At 50.7% G+C, this 25,090-nt stretch overlaps 1 protein-coding gene across 3 annotated transcripts; it reads left to right on the top strand.

Annotated features, from left to right (window-relative positions):
• Positions 1 to 2,517: 2,517 nt before the first annotated feature.
• Positions 2,518 to 24,490, top strand: LOC100582304 (aldehyde dehydrogenase family 3 member B2). 3 transcript variants are annotated; one of them, XM_030810151.1, is made up of 10 exons: positions 2,518 to 2,566; positions 19,016 to 19,178; positions 19,635 to 19,745; positions 19,957 to 20,077; positions 20,248 to 20,333; positions 20,459 to 20,540; positions 20,991 to 21,377; positions 22,102 to 22,268; positions 22,903 to 23,002; positions 23,256 to 24,490. In XM_030810151.1, the coding sequence occupies exons 2-10, from the start codon at positions 19,017 to 19,019 to the stop codon at positions 23,438 to 23,440; spliced, it is 1,401 nt and encodes a 466-aa protein (XP_030666011.1). In that variant the 5' UTR covers positions 2,518 to 2,566; position 19,016; the 3' UTR covers positions 23,441 to 24,490. The 3 variants fall into 3 exon arrangements, with proteins under 3 accessions (XP_030666011.1, XP_030666010.1, XP_030666012.1); XM_030810150.1 differs by lacking the exon at positions 2,518 to 2,566 and adding an exon at positions 13,006 to 13,257 and having other exon boundaries at positions 23,256 to 24,489; XM_030810152.1 differs by lacking the exons at positions 2,518 to 2,566; positions 19,635 to 19,745 and having other exon boundaries at positions 19,017 to 19,178; positions 23,256 to 23,440.
• Positions 24,491 to 25,090: the final 600 nt, after the last annotated feature.

Raw genomic sequence — 25,090 nt, 5'->3', positions numbered from 1 at the left:
TCTGTAAGTAACTGAATACATTTGAAAACTTAGAACACATTGGTAAATTTCCCAGGGAAGTGTTTATCTTACAAAATTTAACACAGGAAGAAACAGAGAGCCTGAATTGACATCTGGCCGTTTAAAAAATTGCACCAAGGCCGGGCACTGTGGCTCAGGCCTGTAATCCCAGCACTTTGGGAGGCTGAGGCAGGAGGATCTCTTGAGCTCGAGAGTTTGGAACCAGCCTGAGTAACATAGTGAGACCCTGCCTCTACAAAAAAGCAAATGAGCTGCACGTGGTGATGCATGGCTGTAGTCCCAGGTACTTGGGAGGCTGAGGCAAGAGAATTGCTTGGACCTGGGAGGCAGAGGTTGCAGTGAGCTGAGATCATGCCACTGCACTCCAGCGAGGTTATGGAGACCAAGATTTTATCATGCAGATGAATCCTCCAGGTAGCAGGCTTGAAAGAGAATAGATTGTGAATGTTTCTTACCAGACTTAAGAGTGTGTTCTATCAGTAAGTCCAAAAGGGAGGAGGGTATAATGAGGCATGTCTGGCCCCTGCTTCCCGTCTTGTCCTCAAATAGTTTTTCAGGTTAAGGTTAGAATGCCCTTGGCTGAGAGGAGGGGTCAATTTAGATGGTTGGGGGTTTTGGAATTTTATTCTGGTTTATTGTCTTCCCCTTCTGGCCAAGATTTGCCAGAGGCAACATCAATGGCCACCAAAACTTTTATTTTGTCCCCTGGCATTGCCAGGGCAGCAAGACTGCCTGCCCCAGGTCCATCCTGTCCCTTGGTGGGACTACTTATGGCCAAGGGACATAGAGTCAAAGATTTATAGCCAATTTAAATGTTCTAGGAAAGATGGATGTGAACAGGCATTCATTAACCCCCCCCCCCTTTTATTTTTTTTTTTGAGATGAGGTCTCACTCTGTCACCCAGGCTGGAGTGCAGTAGCACGGTCTCAGCTCACTGCAACTTCTGCCTCCCAGGCTCAAGAAATCCTCCCACTTCAGCCTCCCAAGTACCTGGGACCACAGGCGTGCACCACCATGCCTGGATAATTTTTTTGTACAAACAAAAAGCCAAAGGTGAGTTACAAAATTGACTTTATGTAGGGAGACCCCCTGAAACTATTGCTACGGAATAAAAGATGAAATGCTCCTGATTATTGTAAATACAAAGTTGCATGCAGGATTGTGTAAAGACAATGCCAGGTTAGACTGCCGGAACGAGCCAACAGCCTGTGATGTGCTTCCCCCTGCAGAGAGCCTATGAATGGAAGTGCAGTCAGGGAGGTTTCACATCACCAAGATTCCTATTCCAGAAAAGCAGATGTTCATAGCTCTGGGAATGGAATACAACCCTTGTGGAGAGCCTATAAACGGACGCATGAGGGGCACCTGTTCATATGGATAAGATATGGCTATAAATGCCCTCATCCTGCCACGGCTCTTCTAGGCCTCTTTAGGGTTAAGGCATACTCCCTTCTGAGAATTTCTGGTCTAACCGGTTGTCTAGCTTCACGTCCTGTTTCTATGGAATGTTTGTAATCAGCTTTTGCTGCAACTGTTACTGCTGATTAATATCTTGCTAATCATAGGTTATGGAAAGACTGTGTTTCTGTTTTCAGGCTCTGTTAGAAATTACTGATGCACACACTATATTGTAAATTCTTATCTCTGTATACTGTACTTCTGCATACAGATGTTATGTTAAAGAATTACTTCATCCCCATGTGACCATCTCACCTCATAATCAAATGACCCTAAATCCCTCACTAACCTACCCCCACCCTCACTAAACTTAATAATAAATGCTGGTATATCCAGTGCATTGTTGGCACCGCAGGACCAGAAGGCAGTGACCCCCCTGGACCCAGCTTTCACTATCTAGTGTGTGTCTTTTATTTCTCGACCTGCCGATCTGCCTGGGAACAAAGAGAGAGCCCCATTGCATTGCAGGCTGCTGGCCAGATCCCGCAATCACTTTATCTATCTTTAATTTTTATGTGTTGAGCTACTGTAATCTTGGTTTTAGTTATAGGCTTATAGCAATTAACTATACAAAACATAAGCATTATTATAACCTTTTAACTAAGGAATTCAGATACTTTTGTGGTGCTACAGTGCTTTTTGTGGCCTTTTAGTAATTTGTTCTAAGATGGCTGGTAAAACTTTTAAAAATATATATCTATCTGCATAAATCTCATAACTGGGAATATTATACCCAGGAGGCTTTGTCCAGGAGGATCTTTGTATCCTCTCAGTAAAAATTGTCTTTTAATTCTACAGGAAGCAGAAAATTCCTTATGGTTGGGAATGGATAAAAAAGTGCCTGTATGGTTTGGCTGTGTCCCCACCCAAATCTCATCTTGAACTGTGGTTCCCATAATCCCCATGACCTGGTGGGAGGTAATAGAATTATGGGGGCAGTTTTCCCCATGCTAATCTCGTGATAGTGAGTAATTTCTCACAAGATCTGATGGTTTTATAAGGGGCTTCCCTCTGCCCAGCTCTCATTTTTCCCCTTCCTGCCACCATGTGAAGAAGGATGTGGTTGCTTCCCCTTCCACCATAACTGTAAGTTTCCTGAGGCCTCCCTAGCCACGCGAAACTGTGAGTCAATTAAACCTCTTTCCTTTATAAATTACCCAGTCTCAGGTATGTCTTTATTAGCAGTGTGAGAACAGGCTAATACAGTGCCACACATTGGCTCAGAAGGCAAAAGTCCCTTTGTCCTTTGCCCAGCTGTTTAGGCATTTGTGTACCCATCCTTGATTTGGAGGATCTGAGCTAACACTATCCCTCAAACCTTGCCCTTACAATGTCATGTGCCCACCTCTTCCACAACAGTCCCTGGGCCCAGAGGGAGGGTGCTTGTATAGTTTCAGCAGCAGGGCATTTGTGGTAAAAAGCAAGTTGGGCCCAGTGGGGTGCCCAATGAGGGAGGTTAGCATCTCTAATCTTCAGAATGCCATGATTCTGGTTTCCTTGGAGGTAAAACAAGGAGAAACAAATAACATTAATAATTTGACAATTGGCCAGGTGTGGTGGCTCACATCTGTAATCCTAGAACTTTGGGAAGCCGAGGCAGGTGGATCACTTGAGCCCAGGAGTTTGAGACCAGCCTTGGCAACATGGCAAAACCCTGTCTCTAAAAAAAATACAAAAATTAGCAGAGCCTGGTGGTGTGTGCCTGTAGTCTCAGCTACTCAGGAGGCTGAGGTTGGAGGATTGTTTGAGGCCATGAGGCAGAGGTGGCAGTGAGCCAAGATCATGCCACTGCACTCCAGCCTGGGTGACAGATACTCTGTCTCAATAATAATGATAATAATTTGACAATTAAAAGAGTATTTGTGTGTCAGAACAGAAAAAGGAACCTATTCCATCAGGGCACCAACTAAAAATATGAAGAAAAATTATAATCTGGTATTCTTTTCTTTTTGAGATGGAGTCTCACTCTGTCACCCAGGCTGGAATGCAGTAGCATGATCTTGGCTCACTACAAGCTCCACCTCCCTGGTTCAAGTGATTCTCCTGCCTCAGCCTCCTGAGTAGCTGGGATTACAGGCGCACGCCACCACGCCTGGCTGATTTTTGTATTTTTAGTAGAGATGGGGTTTCATCATGTTGGTCAGGCTGATCTCGAACTCCTGACCTGGTGATCCGCCCACCTCGGCCTCCCAGAGTGCTGGGATTACAGGCATGAGACACCACGCCGGCCTCTAATCTGGTTCTTTAGAGGCTTATTGTAGCCAAGAAATAATTCATGATCCAATCTGCACTCAAAAACAAAAGTCAGGGCTGGAATCTAGTAATAAGTGTTATAATTTTCATTTGAAAGAATTTCTCTTTCTAGCCCTCCTTTTGTACCAGAGAGAAATTATAGTAAGACCAATTTATGTGCAAAATAAGTTTTAGGCTTATTATACTTGGCCTGATTTTTTTGCATAAAATGCAGCAAGATTTGATTGGTCATATAAGCTCTTATTAATTTGGCTTTGCCATACTTTACCTAAAAATATGTTACTCGAGTCAAACTCTTTGTTAAAAAAAAAGAAAAGAAAGAAAACTAGTGTCTCCAATTGCCCTGTTTTAAAAGAAAAGACTCTTTCTAAACTTCTGCAAATAACTATATATTGTCATAAAATCATGGTTTTCAAATTTTGGAGAACTCAGATAGAGAGAAAGCTAAATTTGCTCACAAAACCATATTTTACCCAAATGTTCTAAACTGTAAACAACTCAAAAGAAAACTATTTCCTTGACTCTTCCTTAAGCAGAGCAGCAGCTTCTGAACAAGCTGTTGTATCTTCACCTTGGAACTATCATTCACGGCCCTTGCCGAATGAGAGCTGTTTATCGGGCACTGTAGAATCTAGCAGGTCCTCATATAGTTAGAGTCAGTCCTAGGGAAAAAAAGAGACTTCCTGCTCATAAGAATCTCCTCCTTACATCCCCAGGTGGTAAGATCCTGTGCAAACCATTTTTATTTTTCCACGAAACTCTTTTGGGCACCATTATTTCCATTAGCATAGGGGTAACTTCAGTTAACATCCCACAGTAAGGCAGTAAATGCCCCTCAAGAGGAAATTCTCCAGTCCAAAATCTCAGCAGTTGTCATTGGGAAATGCCCACAGGTTTTTGCCATAAGCCCCAATAAATGCTCCACAAAGGGCTATGAGGTGGAGGGTTTGTTTTGACTCACACTCCAGCTTCTACCCTATATTCTGTGGGCTCAGGAAATCTTACTAGTTCCCATTTAGCATGTCCAATTAACATTTCTCCAAGGGCAGATTTACATGCCTTCCATTTTGTAGTACTAGGTAGGAGAAACAGTCCCCAGTCAGAGACAATGACCATTTTCATAAGACACATAAAGCCTGTCTAAATATCTTAGATTTCATCATTCTATCAACCCGTACATTTTTGTGATCTGGTCCCCAAACCTTTTCTTTCTTTTTTTTTGAGACAGAGTCTTGCTCTGTCACCCAGGCTGGAGTGCAGTGGTGCCATCTTGGCTCACTGCAGTCTCCACCTCCCAGGCTCAGGCGATTCTCCTGCCTCAGCCTCCTGAGCAGCTGGGATTACAGGTGTGTTCCACCACACTCAGCTAATTTTTGTATTTTTTAGCAGAGATGGGGTTTTGCCATGTTGGTCAGGCTGGTCTCGAACTCCTGACCTCAAGTGATCTGCCCGCCTTGGCCTCCCAAAATGCTGGGATTACAGGCATGAGCCACCCCACCTGGCCGATCTTTTCTTTTCTACCCCCAGATCATCTTACCTTTTCTGGTGAAAAAGAATTTGGGTTCCCAGCATAGAACTAAGCCAAGGGACTCGTGCCCTTTTGTGAATCTTTATCTTAATTTGCCTCAGCATTGCCCCAGGCAATGTCAGCTTTCTCATTATAATCTTTATCTTTTGATTTTTCTTAAATTTCCCCAATCTGGGGCAAATGCAGAAAACTGATGTGGAGCCCTTTAATGTTGGGGGACCAGCACGGGCTCCTTTTAGTCCACCCAACATTTGATGGTGTTGCAGAGACCTTTGTTTTAGCTCCATTAATTTTCATTTTATTTATTTCATTTCTTAACCATCCAAAAATTTCAACCACCCTTCTGGGGTGAGTCCTTTGAACTCTTTTTGCCTTTCCCTTTTTTTTTTTTTTTGTTGCTAATTACCCAAATGTTTTATTTTTATTGATTGATTTTTTTTTTTTTTTTTTTTTTTTTTTTTTTTTTTGTTTTTTTTTTTTTTTTTTTTTTTTTTTTGAGACGGAGTCTTGCTCTGTCACCCAGGCTGGAGTGCAGTGGTGCAATCTCGGCTCACTGCAAGCTCCGCCTCCCGGGTTCATGCCATTCTCCTGCCTCAGCTTCTCGAGTAGCTGGGACTACAGGCACCTGCTACCACGCCTGGCTAATTTTTTGTATTTTTAGTAGAGACGGGGTTTCACTGTGTTAGCCAGGATGGTCTTCATCTCCTGACCTAGTGATCTTCCCGCTTCGGCCTCCCAAAGTGCTGGGATTACAGGCGTGAGCCACCGTGCCTGGCTTTGTTTTTTTCTTTTTTTTCTTTTGAGGTGGAGTCTCGCTCTGTCACCCAGACTGGAGTGCTGTGGTGCGATCTCAGCTCACTGCAACCTCCACCTCCCAGATTTAAGTAATTCTCCTGCCTCAGCCTCCCAGGTAGCTGGGATTACAGGTGCACGCCACCGTGCCTGGCTAATTTTTATATTTTTAGTAGAGATGGGGTTTCATCATGTTGGTTAGGCTGGTTTTGAACTCCCGACTTCAAGTGATCCATCCCCCTCAGCCTTCCAAAGTGCTGGAATTACAGATGTGAGCCACTGCGCCTGGCCCCTAATTTTTTTTCCATAAGTTGTTGGGATACAGGTGGTATTTGGTTACATGAGTAAGTTCTTTAGTGGTGATTTGTGAGATCCTGGTGCAGCCATCACCTGAGCAGTATACACTGCACCATATTTGTTGTCTTTTATCTCTCACCCCCCTCCCACTCTTCCCTCCAAGTCCCCAAAGTCCATTGTATCTTTTTTTCTTTTTTTTGAGACGGAGTCTCACTCTGTTGCCCAGGCTGGAGTGCAGTGGCACAATCTCAGCTCACTGCAAGCTCCATCTCCCGGGTTCACGCCATTCTCCTGCCTCAGCCTCCCGAGTAGCTGGGACTACAGGCGCCCGCCACCACGCCCGGCTAATTTTTTGTATTTTTTTTTTTTTTTTTAGTAGAGACGAAGTTTCACTGTGTTAGCCAGGATGGTCTCGATCTCCTGACCTCATGATCCACCCGCTTCGGCCTCCCAAAGTGCTGGGATTACAGGCGTGAGCCACCGCGCCCGGCCATTGTATCATTCTTACTCTTTGCTTCCTCATAGCTTAGCTCCTACATATCAGTGAAAACATACAATGTTTGGTTTTCCATTCCTGAGTTACTTCACTTAGAATAATAGTCTCCAATCTCATCCAGATCATCACAAATGCTGTTAAATCATTTCTTTTTATAGCTGAGTAGTATTCCAACATATATATATATCATTAGTGTATATATATATATCATAGTGTGTATATATACCATAGTATGTATATATACCATATATATACACCATAGTGTGTATATATATACACCATAGTATATATATACCATAGTGTGTATATATATATATATATATATATATATATGCCATAGTATATATATACACCATAGTGTGTGTGTGTGTATATATATATCATAGTTTCTTTATCCGCTTGTTGATTGATGGGCATTTGGGTTGGTTCCACGATTTTGCAGTTGTGAATTGTGCTGCTACAAACATGCGTGTGCAAGTATCTTTTTCGTATAATGTCTTATTTTCCTCTGGGTATATACCCAGTAGTGGGAATGCCGGATCAAATGATAGTTCTTCTTTTAGTTCTTTAAGGAATCTCCACACTGTTTTCCATAGCAGCTGTACTAGTTTACATTCCCACCGGCAGTGTAGAAGTGTTCCCTGATCGCTGCATCCATGCCAACATCTACTATATGGCCATTCTTGCAGGAGTAAGGTGCTATCGCATTGTGGTTTTGATTTGCATTTCCCTGATCATTAGTGATGTTGAGCATTTTTCATATGTTTATTGGCCATTTGTATATCTTGTTTTGAGAACTGTCTATTCACGTCCTTACCCCACTTTTTGATGGGATTTTTTTTTTCTTACTGATTTGTTTGAGTTCGTTGAAGATTCTGGGTATTAGTCCTTTGTCAGATGTATAGATTGTGGAGATTTTCTCCCACTCTGTGGGTTGTCTGCTTACTCTGCTGACTGTTCCTTTTGCCATGCAAAAGCTCTTAATTTAATTAGGTTCCAGCTATTTATCTTTGTTTTTATTGGATTTGCTTTTGGGTTTTTGGTCATGAAATCCTTGCCTAAGCCAATGTCTAGAAGGGTTTTTCCAATGTCATCTTCTAGAATTTGTACAGTTTCAGCTCTTGGGTTTAAGTCCTTAACTCATCCTGAGTTGATTTTTGTGTAAGGTGAGAGATGAGGATCCAGCTGCATTCTCCTACATGTGGCTAGCCAGTTATCCCAGGACCATTTGTTGAAAAGGGTGTCCTCTCCCCACTTTATGTTTTTGTTTATTTGTTGAAGATCAGCTGCCTGTAAGTATTTGGGTTTATTTCTGGGTTCTCTATTCTGCTCCATTGGTCTATGTGCCTATTTTTATACAAATACGTCACTGTTTTGGTGACTATGGCCTTAGAGTATAGTTTGAAATCAGGTAGTATGATGCCTCCAGATTTGTTCTTTTGGCTTAGTCTTGCTTTGGCTATGCAGGCTCTTTTTTGGTTCCATATGAATTTTAGAATTGTTTTTTCTAACTCTGTGAAGAAAGATGGTGATATTTTGATGGAGATAGTGTTGAATTTGTAGATTGCTTTTGGCAGTATGGCCATCTTCACAATACTGATTCTACCCACCCATGAGCATGGGATGTGTTTCCATTTGTTTGTGTCATCTATGATTTCTTTTAGCAGTGTTTTGTAGTTTTCCTGTAGAGGTCTTTCGACTTGTTAGGTATATTCTAAAGTTTTTTTTTTTTTTTTTTTTTGCTATTGTCAAAGGGGTTGAGTTCTTGATTTGATTCTCTGCTTGGTCACTGTTGGTGGATAGAAAAGCTACTGATTTGTGTACATTAATTTTGTGTCCAAAAACTTTGCTGAATTCTTTTATCAGTTTTAGGATCTTTCTGGAAGAGTCCTTAGGGTTTTCAAGGTAAACAATTATATCATCAGCAAACAGGGACAGTTTGACTTCCTCTTTATCGATTTTGGTGCCCCTATTTCTTTTTCTTGTCTGATTGCTCTGGCTAGGACTGCCAGTAATATATTGAAGAGCAGTGGTGAGAGTGGGCATCCTTGTCTTGTTCCAGTTCTCTGAGGGAATGCTTTCAACTTTTTCCCATTCAGTATTATGTTGGCTGTGGTTTTGTCATAGATGGCTTTTATTACATTAAGATATGTCCTTTGTATACTGATTTTGCTGAGGGTTTTAATCATAAAAGGATGCCGGATTTTGTCAAATGCTTTTTCTGCATCTATTGAGATGATCATGTGATTTTCATTTTTAATTCTGGTTATGTGATGTATCACATATATTGACTTGCCTACGTTAAACCACCCCTGCATCTCTGGTATGAAACCCACTTGATCATGGAGGATTATCTTTTTGATATGGTGTTGAATTCGGTTAGCTAGTATTGTGTTAAGGATTTTAGCATCTATGTTCATCAAGGATATCAGCCTGTCATTTCCTTTTTTGGTTGTGTCCTTTCCTGGTTTTGGTATTAGGATGATGCTGGCTTCATAGAATGAATTAGGGAGGGCTCCTTCTTTCTCTATCTTGTGGAATAGTGTCAAAAAGATTGGTACCAATTCTTCTTTGACTGTCTGGTAAAATTCTGCTGTGAATCTTTCCGGTCCTGGACTTTTTTTTGTTGGTAATTTTAAAATTACCACTTCAATCCCACTGCTTCTTATTGGCCTGTTCAGGGTATCTAATTCTTCCTGATTTAAACTAGGAGGGTTGTATTTTTCCAAGAATGTATCCATCGCTTCTAGGTTTTCTAGTTTATGTGTGTAAAGGTGTTCACTGTAGCCTTGAATGCTCTTTTGCATTTCAGTGGTGTCGGTTGTAATATCTCCTGTTTCATTTCTTAGTGAGGTTATTTGGATTTTCTCTCTTCTTTTCTTGGTTAATCTTGCTAATGGTCTATCAATTTTATTTATCTTTTCAAAGAACAAGCTTTTTGTTTCATTTACCCTTTGTATTGTTTTTCTGTTTCAATTTCATTTAGTTCTGCTCTAATCTTGGTTATTTCCTTTCTTCTGCTTGGTTTGGGTTTGGATTGTTCTTGTTCCTCTGTTCCTTGAGGTGTGACCTTAGATTGTCTGTGCTCTTTCAGACTTTTTGATGTAGGCATTTTAGGGCTATGAACTTTCCTCTTAGCACAGCCTTAGCTGTATCCCAGAGGTTTTGATAGGTTGTGTCACTATTGTCATTCAATTTGAAGAATTTTTAAATTTCCATCTTGATTTTGTTTTTGACCAATGCTCATTCAAGAGCAGGTTATTTAATTTCCAGTTATTTGTGTGGTTTTGAAGATTCTTTTTGGAGTTGATTTCCAGTTTTATTCCACTGTGGTCTAAGAGCATGCCTGATATAATTTCATTTTTCTCTTGTTGCCCCGGCTGGAGTGCAATGGTGTGATCTCAGCTCACTGCAACCTCTGCCTCCCAGGTTCCAGCAACTCTCCTGCCTCAGCCTCCCGAGTAGCTGGGATTACAGGCACATGCCACCACGCCCAGCTAATTTTTTGTATTTTTAGTAGAGACGGGGTTTCACCATGTTGGCCAGGCTGGTCTGGAATTCCTAACCTCAAGTGATCCACCAGCCTCGGCCTCCCAAAGTGCTGGGATTACAGGCATGAGCCACTGCACACGGCCTATTTTACATTTTAACAATTGCTACTAGGTTGAGTATATTTTAATTCATTTATAGCCTATTCAGGCTTCTTGTCAGTTCCGTTTAACAAAACAAAACAGCTTATTGAGATAGCATTCACATCCCATACAACTCACCCATTTACAGTGTAAAATTCAGTGGTTTGGAGGCAGTGGGCCTCCCCAGTGGCCATAACCCATCTGCTGCTCTTAGATGGGCCCTAGCATTCTGCCCTGCATCCCCTTCCCCATCCCAAGGTCCCTTCTTGGTGTCACATTGGCATTTACATCTTTAGCTACTGAAGATTCCGGGGCCAGGGCTTGGTCACAGGCTGTGGCCTCCACTGGGCTGGCTCCAGTCACAACCAAGGGTTATCTCAGACGTCCCTTCTGCCCACAGGGCTGCACGCTTTGCCAAGAGACTCTCTACAGCCCTCAGCAGGGCGTGTCCTTGGTCTCAGGCTCGGGGGAAGGTGGGTGGGGACAGAGTCAGGCCATCCATGAAGGGCGGTGGCAGTGTGTCCAGAATTGGTGGGTTCTTGGTCTCACTGACTTCAAGAATGAAGCCGCGGACCCTTGCGGTGAGTGTTAATGCAGCTCTTAAGGTGGTGCATCTGGAGTTGTTCGTTCCTTCTGATGTTTGGATGTGTTCGGAGTTTCTTCATTCTGGTGGGTTCGTGGTCTCGCTGGCTCAGGAGTGAAGCTGCAGACCTTCGTGGTGAGTGTTACAGCTCTTAAGGTGGCACGTCTGGAGTCGTTCGTTCCTCCTGGTGGGCTCGTGGTCTCCCTGGCTTCAGGAGTGAAGCTGCAGACCTTCGCGGTGAGTGTTACAGCTCATAAAAGCAGTGTGGACCCAAAGAGTGAGCGGTAGCAAGATTTATTGCAAAGAGCGAAAGAACAAAGCTTCCACAGTGTGGAAGGGGACCCGAGTGTGTTGCCACTGCTGGCTCCGGCAGCCTGCTTTTATTCTCTTATCTGGCCCCACCCATATCCTGCTGATTGGTAGAGCCGAGTGGTCTGTTTTGACAGGGCGCTGATTGGTGCGTTTACAATCCCTGAGCTAGACACAAAGGTTCTCCAAGGCCCCACCAGGGTAGCTAGATACAGAGTGCCCATTGGTACATTCACAAATCCTGAGCTAGACACAGGGTGCTGATTGGTGTGTTTACAAACCTTGAGCTAGATACAGAGTGCCGATTGGTGTATTTACAATCCCTGAGCTAGACATAAAGGTTCTCCACATCCCCACCAGACTCAGGAGCCCAGCTGGCTTCCCCCAGTGGATCCCACATCGGGGCTGCAGGTGGAGCTGTCTGCCAGTCCTGCGCCGTGCACCCGCACTCCTCAGCCCTTGGGTGGTTGATGGGACTAGGCACCATGGAGCAGGGGGCGGTGCTCACTGGGGAGGCTCAGGCTGCACAGGGGCCCACGGAGCGGGTGGGAGGCTCAGGCATGGCAGGCTGCAGGTCCTGAGCCCTGCCCTGCGGGAAGGCAGCTAAGGCCCGCGAGAATTGAGCACAGCGCCAGTGGGCTGGTACTGCTGGGGGACCCGTATACCCTCTGCAGCCGCTGGCCCGGGTGCTAAGCCCCTCATTGCCCGGGGCCGGCCGGCTGCTCTGAGTGAGGGGCCCGCCAAGCCCACGCCCACCTGGAATTCCAGCTGGCCTGAAAGCGCCACGTGCAGCCCCATTTCCCACTCACACCTCTCCCTCCACACCTCCCTGCAAGCTGAGGGAGCCAGCTCCGGTCTTGGCCAGCCCAGAAAAGGGCTCCCACAATGCAGTGGTGGGTTGAAGGACTCCTCAAGTGCCGCCAAAGTGGGAACCCAAGCAGAGGAGGCGCCGAGAGCGAGTGAGGGCTGTGAGGGCTGCCAGCACGCTGTCACCTCTCAGCGGGACCTGAGCTCATTCTGCTCCCTGGAACCTAGAAGGTGCTCAGCAAATACTTGTGGAAACATTAGCAGGGAACGTTGAGGGGCACTGATTTTGTGCCAGGAGCTGTGATCTGCCTTTTCCATTCTCACGTCTCCCTCTGGGACCCTCTCAAGAACCATGGCAATTAGGTGTTATTGTTACTTCTGAAAGGCTCAGAGACGTTAAGTAACCTACCCACGGTTACACAGTAAATAAATAAACAAACCAATGAACAATGCAGGATCCTAGAGCTACAGATGCTCATCTTGACCTGTGAAGCCTGAAGAGTGAGGAGAGGAGAGGAAGAGGATGAAGATTTAGCATAGGTGGGGCCATGGGGGGCATGGGTCCACTGTGGCTGGGGCCTGGGAGGACTTCCTGGAGAAGGCAGCATTTGCCACCAGGATCCTGCTGATATTTTCATCCTGTGACCTTCCCCTGGGGGTCTTTTTTCCTGATCAGGTAACTCCCTGCTAGCCCATTCCAGGAAACACAGAGCAAAGCCTCAGACAGCCTTGACTTGTCTAACCTGTTCCCAAGCCGGCTGTGCAGGGTGATCCCTGGGGGCAGGGCCCTGGAAGAACAGGGCAGACACAGAGCAGCTGTAGGGTAGGCGTGGGAATTAGGAGGTGCAGCCCTGCCCCACGCCTATTGGGTAACACTGAGTATCACCCCATTGATTACCCCATTGCCAGGCATGGGCATGGGAGTTGGTTTGGGAGCTGCCAGGCTCCTGGGAGGATCGCAGTCAGCAGAGCAGGGCTGAAGGCTGGGGTTAGGAGCAGAGCCTGCGCATCTGGAGGCAGCATGTCCAGGAAAGGGAGTGGAGGTGCAGCGAAGGAGCCAGGGGCAGAGACCACGCCTGGGTATGTGGGGCCACAGGGGTGAGGGCCAGGCAGAGGGAGCTCAGGGTAAAGGGCACTGGTGGGAACCAGGGGCATGGAGGGAAGGGGATGTGTGCCCATGGCATGTGGGTCCGAGGGCGAGCCCACCAAAGGGCCTATGGCTGCAGGGGTCATGGGCACAGGGCTTGCTCAGGGGAGGGAGGTGGGCCCTGGTGTCTTTTGAGCCTCACTTTGCCCTGTGGCAGGCTCCTGGGAAGCACCTACAGAAATGATGCCTGTTCCCCAGGATCCCCAGGGATGGGGACAGAGCCCGTCCTCCGTTTGAGGAGCTCCCAGGTTAGAGGAGAAGGCAGCTTTGTGGACAGACAAGGACTCGGTCAGGGGCACCAGGGCTGTGATCAGGAGATGCTGGAGAATCGGGGATTGGAAGCAGAGAGATTCTTGGGAGTTGAGGCGAAAGTCGGATCTTTGGTTTCAGATGTTAAAAGCAACATGCATTGCTTGTTTCTGGTTCTAGAAATACTACATTCGCATTTAGAAAGTCTGGAAGCTGCAGGAAGATGTTGAGAAGACAGTGAAAGGCGCGAGGCACACATTGGCACGTGGTCACAGGGCTGGTGTGAGAAGAGGGGTTGGGGGGCCTCCCTCCTCGCACTGAGGTTGTGAGGAGGGCAAATCAGGTCATCTCTCAGAGCCTCGGTTTCCCTGTCCTTCCAACTGGGTAATAATAGTAGCTGTGAGGCTTAAATGAGATGTGCATGCCAGCTGCCTGGCCCCAGATGCCAGCTCTGACTTCCTTCTGGACCCTGCACCAGGCGTGGCCACTGCCAAGGGAATGAGTCCCCTCTCCATATGACAGGTCCCATCAGGCCTCCACCTTCCTCTCTGTCTTATTTCTCAGCATCTGCCCCCACAGGGCTTTTGCACACGTTGGTCCTTCTGTCCAGATCACCTGCCTTCCAAGAGGCCCTCCTCTACGGCTTCCCCGCGGCAGTCAGAGCCAGGGGTGGGTCTGGCCGCCTCTAGAAGAAGCCCAGGCCGCACCGATCATGTTTGTAATGATGTCATTGTTCCATGTGTGGACTGTGAGCTCTGCGAGGGCTGGCCAAGTCTGCAGTGGTCACCTATGGGAACCAGGTCCTGTCAGGAACTGCCTGGTGAGCAGCCAGGAGTCCCCAGTGCAAACGCAGAAAATCTGAGACAGGTCTCAGTTAATTTAGAGTTTATCTTGCCTGTAATCCCAGCACTTTGGGAGGCCGAGGCGAGAGGTTCATGAGGTCAGGAGATCGAGACCATCCTGGCTAACACGGTGAAACCCCGTCTCTACTAAAAATACAAAAAATAAGCTGGGTGTGGTGGCGGGTGCCTGTAGTCCCAGCTACTTGAGAGGCTGAGACAGGAGAATGGCGTGAACCAGGGAGGCAGAGTTTGCAGTGAGCAAAGATCGCGCCACTGCACTCCAGCCTGGGCAACAGAGTGAGACTCCATCAAAAACAAAAAAAAAGAAAGTTCATTTTGTGGCCAGGCATGGTGGCTCACGCCTGTAATCCCAGCACTTTATGAGGCTGAGTCGGGTGGATCACTTAAGGACAGGAGTTTGAAACCAGCCTGGCCAACATGGTGAAATCCTGTCCCTACTAAAAATTATAAAAATTAGCTGGGCATGGGGATGCATGCCTATAATCCCAGCTACTCGGGAGGCTGAGGCAGGAGAATCATTTGAACCTGGGAGGCAGAGGTGGCAGTGAGCTGAGATCATGCCAGTTGCACTCCAGCCTGGGTGACAGAACGAGACTCCATCTTAAAAAAAAAAAAAAGAAAAAGTGAATTTTGCCAAGGTTGAGGACGTGCACCTGTGACACAGCCTGGGGATGTCCTGACGGCATGTGCCCAAGGTGGTTGGGGCACAGCTTGGTTTACACATTTTAGGGAGACAGGAGACAGCAATCAATATATGTTAGAAGGCCAGGCGTGGTGGCTCACGCCTGTAATCCCAGCACTTTGGGAGGCCGAGGTGGGTGGATCACCTGAGGTCGGGAGTTTGAGACCAGCCTGACCAACATGGTGAAACCCCATCTCTACTAAAAATACAAAATTAGCCGGGCATGGTGGCGGGCACCTATAATCCCAGCTACTTGGGAGGCTGAGGCAGAGAATCGCTTGAATCCAGGAGGCTGAGGTTGCAGTGAGCCGAGATCGTGCCACTGCACTCCAGCCTAGGCAACAAGAGAGAAAGTCTGTCTCAAAAAAAAAAAAAATATATATATATATATATATATATAAAATATATACACACACATAAAATACATATATATATATACACACACACACACACACATACATACATATATGTATGTATATGTATGGGGTGGGGGTGAGGGTTGGGGGAACTTCCAGATCACAGGTAGGTGAGAGGCTGCATTCTTTTTTTTTTGTTTTTTTTTTTTTTTTTTTTTTTTTTTATATTTAGGTTTTAGGTACATGTGCACAATTGCAGTTTGTTACATATGTATCATGTGCCATGTTGATTTCCTGCACCCATTAACTCGTCATTTAGCATTAGGTGAGAGGCTGCATTCTTTTGAGTTTCTGATGAGCCTTTCCAAAGGAGGCAATCAGAATATGCATCTATCTCGGTGAGCAGAGGCCAGCGCGGTGGCTCACACCTGTAATCCTGGCACTTTGGGAGGCCAAGGTGGGTGGATCACCTGCGGTCAGGAGTTCGAGACCAGTTGCAACATGGAGAAACCCCGTCTCTACTAAAAATACAAAATTATCTGGGTGTGATGGTGCATGCCTGTAATCCCAGCTACTCGGGAGGCTGAGGCAGGAGAATTGCTTGAACCTGGGAGGCAGAGGTTTCGGTGAGCCGAGATCGCACCATTGCACTCCAGCCTGGGCAACAAGAGTGAAACTCTGTCACAAAAAAAATAAAGGAGGGCGGGGAGGCAGGTTGGCCCTGATCAGTTTCCAGCTTGAATTTTCCTTTTGCTTACTGATTTTGGGGGTCCAAGATATTTTCCTTTCACACCAGTCAGCTCTGCCCCAGCAAGCGCCCGGACCCCTGCCCTGCAGCAGGTGGGCGAGACAAGAAAGCACCTTGGATGAGAGGCAGGGCTCAGGTCCAGCTCCAGCCCCCATCTGTTTCCTCATCCTTCAGGCAGATGCTGCTGGCTCTGTGATTATTTCACTGAGCACCAGATGCGCACACGTGAGGACAGGCGATGACTGCCCAGAAAGGGCAGGGGTTCCTCTGCCCCACCTGCCTCACCTGGGAAAGCTGTGACCACGCTGAGGCCAGGTTCCTGGGATGAACATCAGAACACCTGTGTGCCATAGCTCATCCCAGACTCCTCCAATCTGGGTCTTGATTCAGGGCGGAGGCAGTCATCCCTCCAAAGGCACCAGGGAGCCATGGAAGAGGTTAGAGCTGAGCTGATGTGACCAGGAGCTGCTTGGGCGCCAGGTGGAGGCTGCTGATGCTCGCATTCCAGGCAGAGCTTTGGGGCAGGGCCCTGGAACCTGGGACCTGGAAGCGCTCCAGTCCAATACTGCCCGCTACCAGAGAAGGGCCCAGGCCCCACCCAGGTTCTAGCCCAAGACAGGGCTTGAGCAAAGACAGCAGATGAATATTTGTGGAGCTCTGTATGCTGCGTCCTCCTCCAGGCCCTCATGCGGGGGCGCCGCACACTGAGTGTGGGGGTCCTGTGCCAGGAATGTGACCATGCTGCGCAGGGGAGGGAGGCTGCATCTGCAGGTGTGGCCGGGAAGGTGCCCAGAATGGCTTCCTGTCTCCCCAAATTCTTCAGCTGGGACCTGAGCCGGGCAGGGGCTGCTCTCCTCATCTTGTCATTCATAAGGATATGGACTTCTGCCATTGGTTCAGCTGGCTCTGTCCATGGGCGAGCACTGTCCCTGCATCACATACGACAAGAGTGCCTGGTGTGGTGCAAGTGCAGATGGGGCCACTGGCCTCCAGGACACTCACTGGGGATGCCAAGGCCCTGCTCACCACTCACCCCCACTGCCCTCAGCAATGCGGGTCTGAGGCAGCAGCCCTGGGCACAGCCCTGTGACCTGCAGCTGAGGGCTGAGATAACCCAAGTCCACACGCAGACACACACATGACACACATGGACACAGACACCCATACACACAAAGACACACAGGGACACACAGACACCCATACACATACAGACACCCATACACACACAGACACACACAGACACCCATAGACACACAGACACCATACATACACACACATGACACACAGACACCCATACACACACAGACTACATGGCACACACACCCATACACACAGACACACGTGGACACAGATACCCATACACACACAGACACCCATACACAAAAGACACAAAAACAGACACACACAAGCCATACACATGGACACAGACACCCAAACACACAGACACCCACACAGACACACAGACTCACAAAGACACACAGACACCCATACACCAGAGACACAGACATCCACACACACAAAGAACACGACACCCATAACACATACACACACAGACCATACACACCAGACACACAGCACCCATACACACACACAGACACCATACACACACAGAAACACACACAGACACCCATACACACAGACACACACACAAACACCAAACACCCATACAAACACAGACACACACACAGACACACACACACACCCATAAACACACAGAGACACACAGACACCCATACACACAAAGACACACAGCACCCATACATACACAGACACACACAGACACCCATACACCCACAAAGACACACAGACAGCCATACACACACAGACACACACATAGACACACAAAGACACAAAGCTATACAAAGACAGACACAAAGACACACACAGACACATGGATACACAAAGACACAGGATTTGCTCACATTCTTGAGCCTCTGGGCTGGGATGCTTAGAATCCTGTTGCTAAGTGCCTGGCAATCCTCCTGAGTGTCCCCCTGGGCCCCTTCCCCCACCCCCAGGGTCCTGATCCTTCCTTCTCTCCAGACCCCACCGGGGTTCCCTTGGGCCCTCAGGCTAAAGCCCAGAGGGGTTCATGCCCTGGGGCAGTCTCAGCTTTGCCAACCTACCCCCACCTGCCACCTGTGCCCACCCATACCAGCCCCGGAGCTCTCTCCTCTGCTTCTGCTTCCTTCTACGACCAGCCGAGTGCCACCCTCTCCCCAGAGCAGGTGCCAAACCCTCCTCCACGCTAGGGCATGCCTATGGCTTCAGTTTTCCCCATCTGCGACCTCAAAGCTCTGTGATCTCTTAAGCAAAGAACCCTCTGAGTCTCTCGTTTAGTCCCAGAAGGGAGGGAGGCCCAGGGGAGAGCCCTGTTCCATCTGAGTGGTCTGGGTGGAGGGGTGGCCAGGTGCCAACGTGGGTGGGTGTGTGTCTGCGCAAGGAAGGGAAATGCAGGGAAGAGCTGGGATGGTGGGCAGCAGGGTCACCCAAGGTGGGTGTGTTGGGCTTCCAGGGCGCCCAGGAGGGGGATCCCCTCCCTGGAGTGGGGGAAGTCAAGCCCAGGGCCCTCCCTCATGGGCACACCTGGGAGGCAGGTGAGTTGGAGGGGGGTGCAGGCAGCCCCTGCCCCTTGGGGTCATTTGAGTGGGTCTGTGTGTGTATGAGGTGGGGTGTCTGTGAGCCCCCATAGGTGCAGGTGGGGCAAGGGTGTGCAGACCCTGGGGTGGCTGGAGGGTGCCCGTGAAGGAGAGGCAGCCCTGGCCACCCAGTTCACGCCGCCCCATCCGGCAGGATGGACCCCTTTGAGGACACGCTGCGGCGGCTGCGTGAGGCCTTCAACTCAGGGCGCACTCGGCCGGCTGAGTTCCGGGCTGCGCAGCTCCAGGGCCTGGGCCGCTTCCTTCAAGAAAACAAGCAGCTTCTGTGCAACGTGCTGGCCCAGGACCTACATAAGGTGGGCCGTGGAGGGTGGGCCCAGGCAGGGGCTGGAGCAGCATCCCTGTCCTCTTTCAGGAGGGTCCATGCCCCCTAGTGACTGGCTATGTCCCTAGTTTTATTCCTGTTTGTCTAACAGACCCCCCCCCTGGCATGTGGAGTGTGGCAGGCACCTGACCTTCACTCCTGAACATTCACAGCCACCCTGTGATGCAGGCTCCATGGCTGTCCCCATGTTGCAAATGAGGAAACTGAGGCACTCAGGGGTTAACATCGCTTGCCCAAGGCCACACAACCAGGAAGTCACAGATCAGAATTGCAGCCATGCACAGTTCCCAGGGGACTGCAGTGCCTCCCATAGGAGCTGTCTTTATATGTCCGGTGGTGGTGGTGCTTGCGTGTGCCCTCCTCAAATTCTAGACCCCTCCTGGCCCAGGTCTGGGCTTGACCACTCTGAATTCCACCTCCACCACAGTCAGCTTTCGAGGCAGACGTATCTGAGCTCATCCTTTGCCAGAACGAGGTCGACTACGCTCTCAAGAACCTGCAGGCCTGGATGAAGGACGAGCCGCGGTCCACGAACCTGGTGAGGCCTGCTGGCAGGTGGCGGGAGGGCAGGGCAGGGCACCGGGCAGCTCTGGCCCAGGCCCGCTTCTGCCCCTGAGGCCCCGGGCGAGTCACTGATTTTCTCATCTCTCCTGGGATTCCATCGCACAGGGAGCTGAGGCCCCAAGTGTGCAGTGGGTGGGCTTTGGGGTGGCCCTTGGCAGGGCCTCACCGTCTGCCCTGTGCCTCAGTTCACGAAGCTGGACTCGGTCTTCATCCGGAAGGAACCCTTTGGCCTGGTCCTCATCATCGCACCCTGGAACTACCCCGTGAACCTGACCCTGGTGCCCCTGGTGGGCGCCCTCGCTGCAGGTGAGGAGGGGTTCCGAACCCCGTGCTCTCCCCGCCCAGTAGCCCCTCCCAAAGAGGCCCCTGGAATCCTGATATGAGGCACCCTGGGCCTCACATGCCCTCTGAGCCCAGCCCCTGGTTGGGCATGGGGACCCGCGCTCCCCCAATGACGTCCCCATCTGCCCCTGCAGGGAATTGCGTGGTGCTGAAGCCGTCAGAAATCAGCCAGGGCACAGAGAAGGTCCTGGCTGAGGTGCTGCCCCAGTACCTGGATCAGGTGAGGGTGGCCCTGCTCCAGTAGTGCCCGATGTCCCCATACCTCACCCCTGCGGGCTGAGGAGGCCCAGCTGGCCCCTGAGCCCGCCCCCAAGCCGCCCCCGAGCCGCTCATCCTGCCTTGCAGAGCTGCTTTGCCGTGGTGCTAGGCGGACCCCAGGAGACAGGGCAGCTGCTGGAGCACAAGTTCGACTACATCTTCTTCACGGGTGAGGGGGCCAGGCCAGGGTCCCAGAGTAGGCGGAGGGGATCAGCAGGAGAGAGGGTGGAAGGGTTGTGGAGGGAGGAGGCTGGGGCCAGCAGTGGGGGCACATGGGGAGCTGGAGCTGGCACAGAGGCCGTCTGCCTGCACAGGTCAGGCCCTGGGCACATTGGAGCAATTGGATCCAGGGGTGGCCAGCCTGGAGGCAGGTCCCACTGGGTGAGCCAGACCGGCCAGGAGAAGGGTGAGGCAGGCCAGGACTTTCTATGAAGGAAATGGGCAAGAGTCAGGTGCCTGGAGCTTGTGGTCAAGGCCAGCTGAGGATGGGGTCTCCTCACCGTGTCCCTAGGAAGCCCACTGACTCCAACACCTCTCCCGGGAGGAGCAGGCTCTGGGCTGGGCCATCCTGCCTGGTCCCGGTCACTGACTGGCCACTCTGGCTTCCTTCCACGCTCAGGGAGCCCTCGTGTGGGCAAGATTGTCATGACCGCTGCCGCCAAGCACCTGACACCTGTCACCCTGGAGCTGGGGGGCAAGAACCCTTGCTACGTGGACGACAACTGCGACCCCCAGACCGTGGCCAACCGCGTGGCCTGGTTCCGCTACTTCAACGCCGGCCAGACCTGCGTGGCCCCCGACTACGTCCTGTGCAGCCCCGAGATGCAGGAGAGGCTGCTGCCTGCCCTGCAGAGCACCATCACCCGTTTCTATGGCGACGACCCCCAGAGCTCCCCAAACCTGGGCCGCATCATCAACCAGAAACAGTTCCAGCGGCTGCGGGCATTGCTGGGCTGCGGCCGGGTGGCCATTGGGGGCCAGAGTGACGAGAGCGATCGCTACATCGGTGAGTCCTGCGGCCCCTACCACAGCCCACCTGGGCCAAGACCCCTCCTCACCGGAGGGCCCACAGCTGGGCCACGAGTCTGGACTCGCACCTGAAACCTGGCCCCACTGCCAGAGCCCGGCCTTGAGCCACGGCTCCGGTGCCATGATTCCGTCTCTGTGCTTCTGAGCCTGTGGCCCCATGAGGCCAAACTCTGGTCCCTCAGCCTTGGATTCGCTGAGCTCAGATCCCAGGGCTCCAGGGCCCAGGGTGCTAAGATGAACTCTCATCCCACCACCAGCTGTCCTGAAAGGCCGTAACCTCCGATTCTCCGAGCCCATGATCCTCAGGTTCTAAATTCCAATGGCCCCATCCTGAGCCCCCAGTCTCCTGGGCCGTACGACTCGGCAGCTCACGGGACACTGCAGCTCCAACATTCTGGGACGCTGTTGCCTCATGAACTCCAAGGCTCTAAGATCCCATCACCCCTGACTGTGAGACCAAGGTCGGAGGATTCTCTGAGCCCCACAGGCCCTGAGTAGGCTGGGGAAGCCCTAGGGTCCCTTCTGGGGGGCTGTGGGGAGACTTTCTTCCCTAAACACTCCAAAGCCTGAAGCCCTGGGAAGTCAGACCTTGGGATCCTGGCCTGGAGCCCTGGCCCGTGGCCCTGTCCCCACCTCTACCCCCACCCCTGGGGGCGGTCCTGACTGTGGCCCCGGGGCTGAGCCGTCTCTGGTGCCCGCAGCCCCCACGGTGCTGGTGGATGTGCAGGAGACGGAGCCTGTGATGCAGGAGGAGATCTTCGGGCCCATCCTGCCCATCGTGAACGTGCGGAGCGTGGACGAGGCCATCGAGTTCATCAACCGGCGGGAGAAGCCCCTGGCCCTGTACGCCTTCTCCAACAGCAGCCAGGTGGGGGTGCGGCCGGGTTGGGGGCAATGGAGGGGCTGAAAGGGGCACAGACTGGCACATTTCCTTTTACAGCCCTTCCCAGCAGGGCTTTAGAGCAGCAGATGCCTCAAGGGTGTCTATATCTAGGCCACCTGGTACCACTGCATCCGGCGCAAGGATGCCCGGCAGAGAGGACAGGGTCAAAACCCACCAGACACGTAGCGGGCCCGTCCTCTGCCCTGGCCAGAGCAGCCTGCACTTGGACTGTGCAAAGGTTCTGCATGGGCAAGCAGAGGCCCCGAATGGAGGTCAGGGACAGAGCAGAGCAGGGGCCTGATAGAGCCCAGTGGGTCGCGGTAGGGCCTGCATACCACACTGCAGCATCCTAACCTCACCGTTATGACTCCAGGCTGCCGGCTCCCCGTGGTCCCACAGGGCTTCCTGGTCTTTGCGCCATGGTGGTAATCACCCCCATGGCACCCCGACCATCACTGAGAGGGTGCTGTGTCCAGAAGATGCTTAGAGCAGAGATTACTGCCCATTAGAGGGTGGAGGGGCAGATGAGGATGAGGCTCACCTCCGCTGTGGAATGTGCGGGGCTCAAGCCCTCTTCCCATGACTGGAGCCCAACACCCACCTTCCCACTCCCTGGCAGGTTGTGAACCAGATGCTGGAGCGGACCAGCAGCGGCAGCTTTGGAGGCAACGAGGGCTTCACCTACACGACTCTGCTGTCCGTGCCGTTCGGGGGAGTCGGTGGGTCCCTGCCCATTTCCACCCCTAGGGAAGCTTGGCTTTGGTACCCCAGACCTAGGAAGTCCCTTCACTCACTGTTCCGGGCCCTGGGCCTCTCAAGGCCTCAGTTTCCCTATCTGTAAAATGGCTCTGTGAGTGGCCTGGCTCTCTCTGAGCTCCCTGCCAGCTGTGTGCCCCTGGCCGGGGCAGTGGGCTACTGCTGGGGCTGCATGGGCTGCCTGGCCTCAGGCCCTTGCTCTCTGTGCCCACACAGGCCACAGTGGGATGGGCCAGTACCATGGCAAGTTCACCTTCGACACCTTCTCCCACCACCGCACCTGCCTGCTCGCCCCCTCCGGCCTGGAGAAGTTAAAGGAGATCCGCTACCCGCCCTATACCGACTGGAACCAGCAGCTGTTAAGCTGGGGCATGGGCTCCCAGAGCTGCACCCTCCTGTGAGCGTCCTACCCGCCTCCAACGGGTCACATGAGGGGCTGAGTCTAGCCATGAGGGGCTTATGCTCCCAACTCACATTGTTCCTCCAGACCGCAGGCTCCCCCAGCCTCAGGTTGCTGGAGCTGTCACATGACTGCATCCTGCCTGCCAGGGTTGCAAAGCAAGGTCTTGCTTCTATCTGGGGGACGCTGTTCGAGAGAGGCCAAGAGACCGCAGAACGTGCCAAGTGTCCTCACTCACCCCACCCTCCCCAATTCCAGCCCTTTGCCCTCTCGGTCAGGGTTGGCCAGGCCCAGTCCCAGGGGCAGCGTCACCCTGGAAAACACAGTGCCCTGCCTTCTTATGGGCATCAGCCCTGAACAGTTGAGAGCGTGGAGCCCTCCAGGCCTTTGCTCTCTCCTCTAGGCACACACGCACTTCCACCTCTGCCCCATCCCAACTGCACCAGCACTGCCTCCCCCAGGAATCCTCTCACATCCCACACTGGTCTCTGCACCACCGCTGTGGTTCACACCGCACCCTGCACTCACCCACAGCAGCTCCATCCACCGGGAAAACTGGGGTTTGCATCACTCCACTGCACAGCGTTACTGGGACCTGTGGGCAAGTCCCTTGACTTCTCTGAGCCTCAGTTTCCTAAGTGAAAGTTGCTGGAACCAAAATGGAGTCACTTATGCCAAACTCTAATAAAATGGAGTCAGTGGGCCACAAAGAAGCCCTCACACACACATGCCCGTAACAGGATTTATCACAAGACACTCCTGCATGTAGACCAGACACAGGGCGTATCGAAAGCACGTCCTCAAGACTGTAGTATTCCAGATGAGCTGCAGATGCTTACCTACCATGGCCGTCTCCACCAGAAAACCATCGCCAACTCCTGTGATCAGCTCGTGACCTACAAACTTTGTTTAAAAGCAGCTTACATGGACTTCTGTCCTTTAAAAGCTTCCCCTTGGCTGTGGCCCTCTGTGTATGCCTGGGATCCTTCCTAGCACTCATAGCCCAGATAGGAATCCTCTGGTCTTCCCAAATAAATTCATCTGTTCTGGAGAGCCTGTCTCTCTGAGGTTGACACTTATCTTGTAGAATGGGGTTCCCACCCATCTTTGATCATAAAGGAAATTTCAGATTTAGAACTATGTTGCCCAGGCTGCTCTTGAACTCCTGGGCTCAAGCAGTCTACCTCAGCCTCCCAGAATGCTGGGATTACAGGTGTGAGCCACCATTCCCAGCCCACATTTCTTAAAAATGGTGTTTCAGTCCAAACCTTGGTAATACAATCGATGTTTCTAATTGTGTCCTGCTTACAGGGACCAGGGTTTTTCGTTTTTGTTTTTTGTTTTTTGAGGTGGCATCTCACTCTGTAGCCCAGGCTGAAGTACAGAGGTGCAATCTCGGCTCACTGCAACCTCTGCCTCCCGGGTTCAAGTGATTCTCCTGCCTCAGCCTCCCTAGTAGCTGGGATTACAGGTGCCCGCCACCATGCCCAGCTAATTTGTTGTATTTTCAGTAGAGATGAGGTTTCACCATGTTGGCCAGGCTGGTCTTGAAATTCTGACCTCAGGTGATCCTCCCGCCTTGGCCTCTGAAAGTGCTGGGATTATAGGCGTGAGCCATTGCGCCCAGCCCTGAGAGCAGGGTTTTTGTATG

Source organism: Nomascus leucogenys, chromosome 4 (genome assembly GCF_006542625.1).
Source record: "Nomascus leucogenys isolate Asia chromosome 4, Asia_NLE_v1, whole genome shotgun sequence".
Lineage (NCBI taxonomy): Eukaryota > Metazoa > Chordata > Mammalia > Primates > Hylobatidae > Nomascus > Nomascus leucogenys.
The sequence above is the reverse complement of the archived record's forward strand: the minus strand, read 5'-3'. Positions and strand labels throughout refer to the sequence as shown.

Bases quoted from the DNA above. Each gene is read 5' to 3' on its own strand.
- LOC100582304 (XM_030810150.1), top strand. From the start codon at position 13,199: ATGTCCAGGAAAGGGAGTGGAGGTGCAGCGAAGGAGCCAGGGGCAGAG. The intron at 19,179-19,634 runs GTGGGCCGTGGA...CCTCCACCACAG, and splicing joins TGGCCCAGGACCTACATAAG to TCAGCTTTCGAGGCAGACGT. The intron at 22,269-22,902 runs GTGGGGGTGCGG...ACTCCCTGGCAG, and splicing joins CCTTCTCCAACAGCAGCCAG to GTTGTGAACCAGATGCTGGA.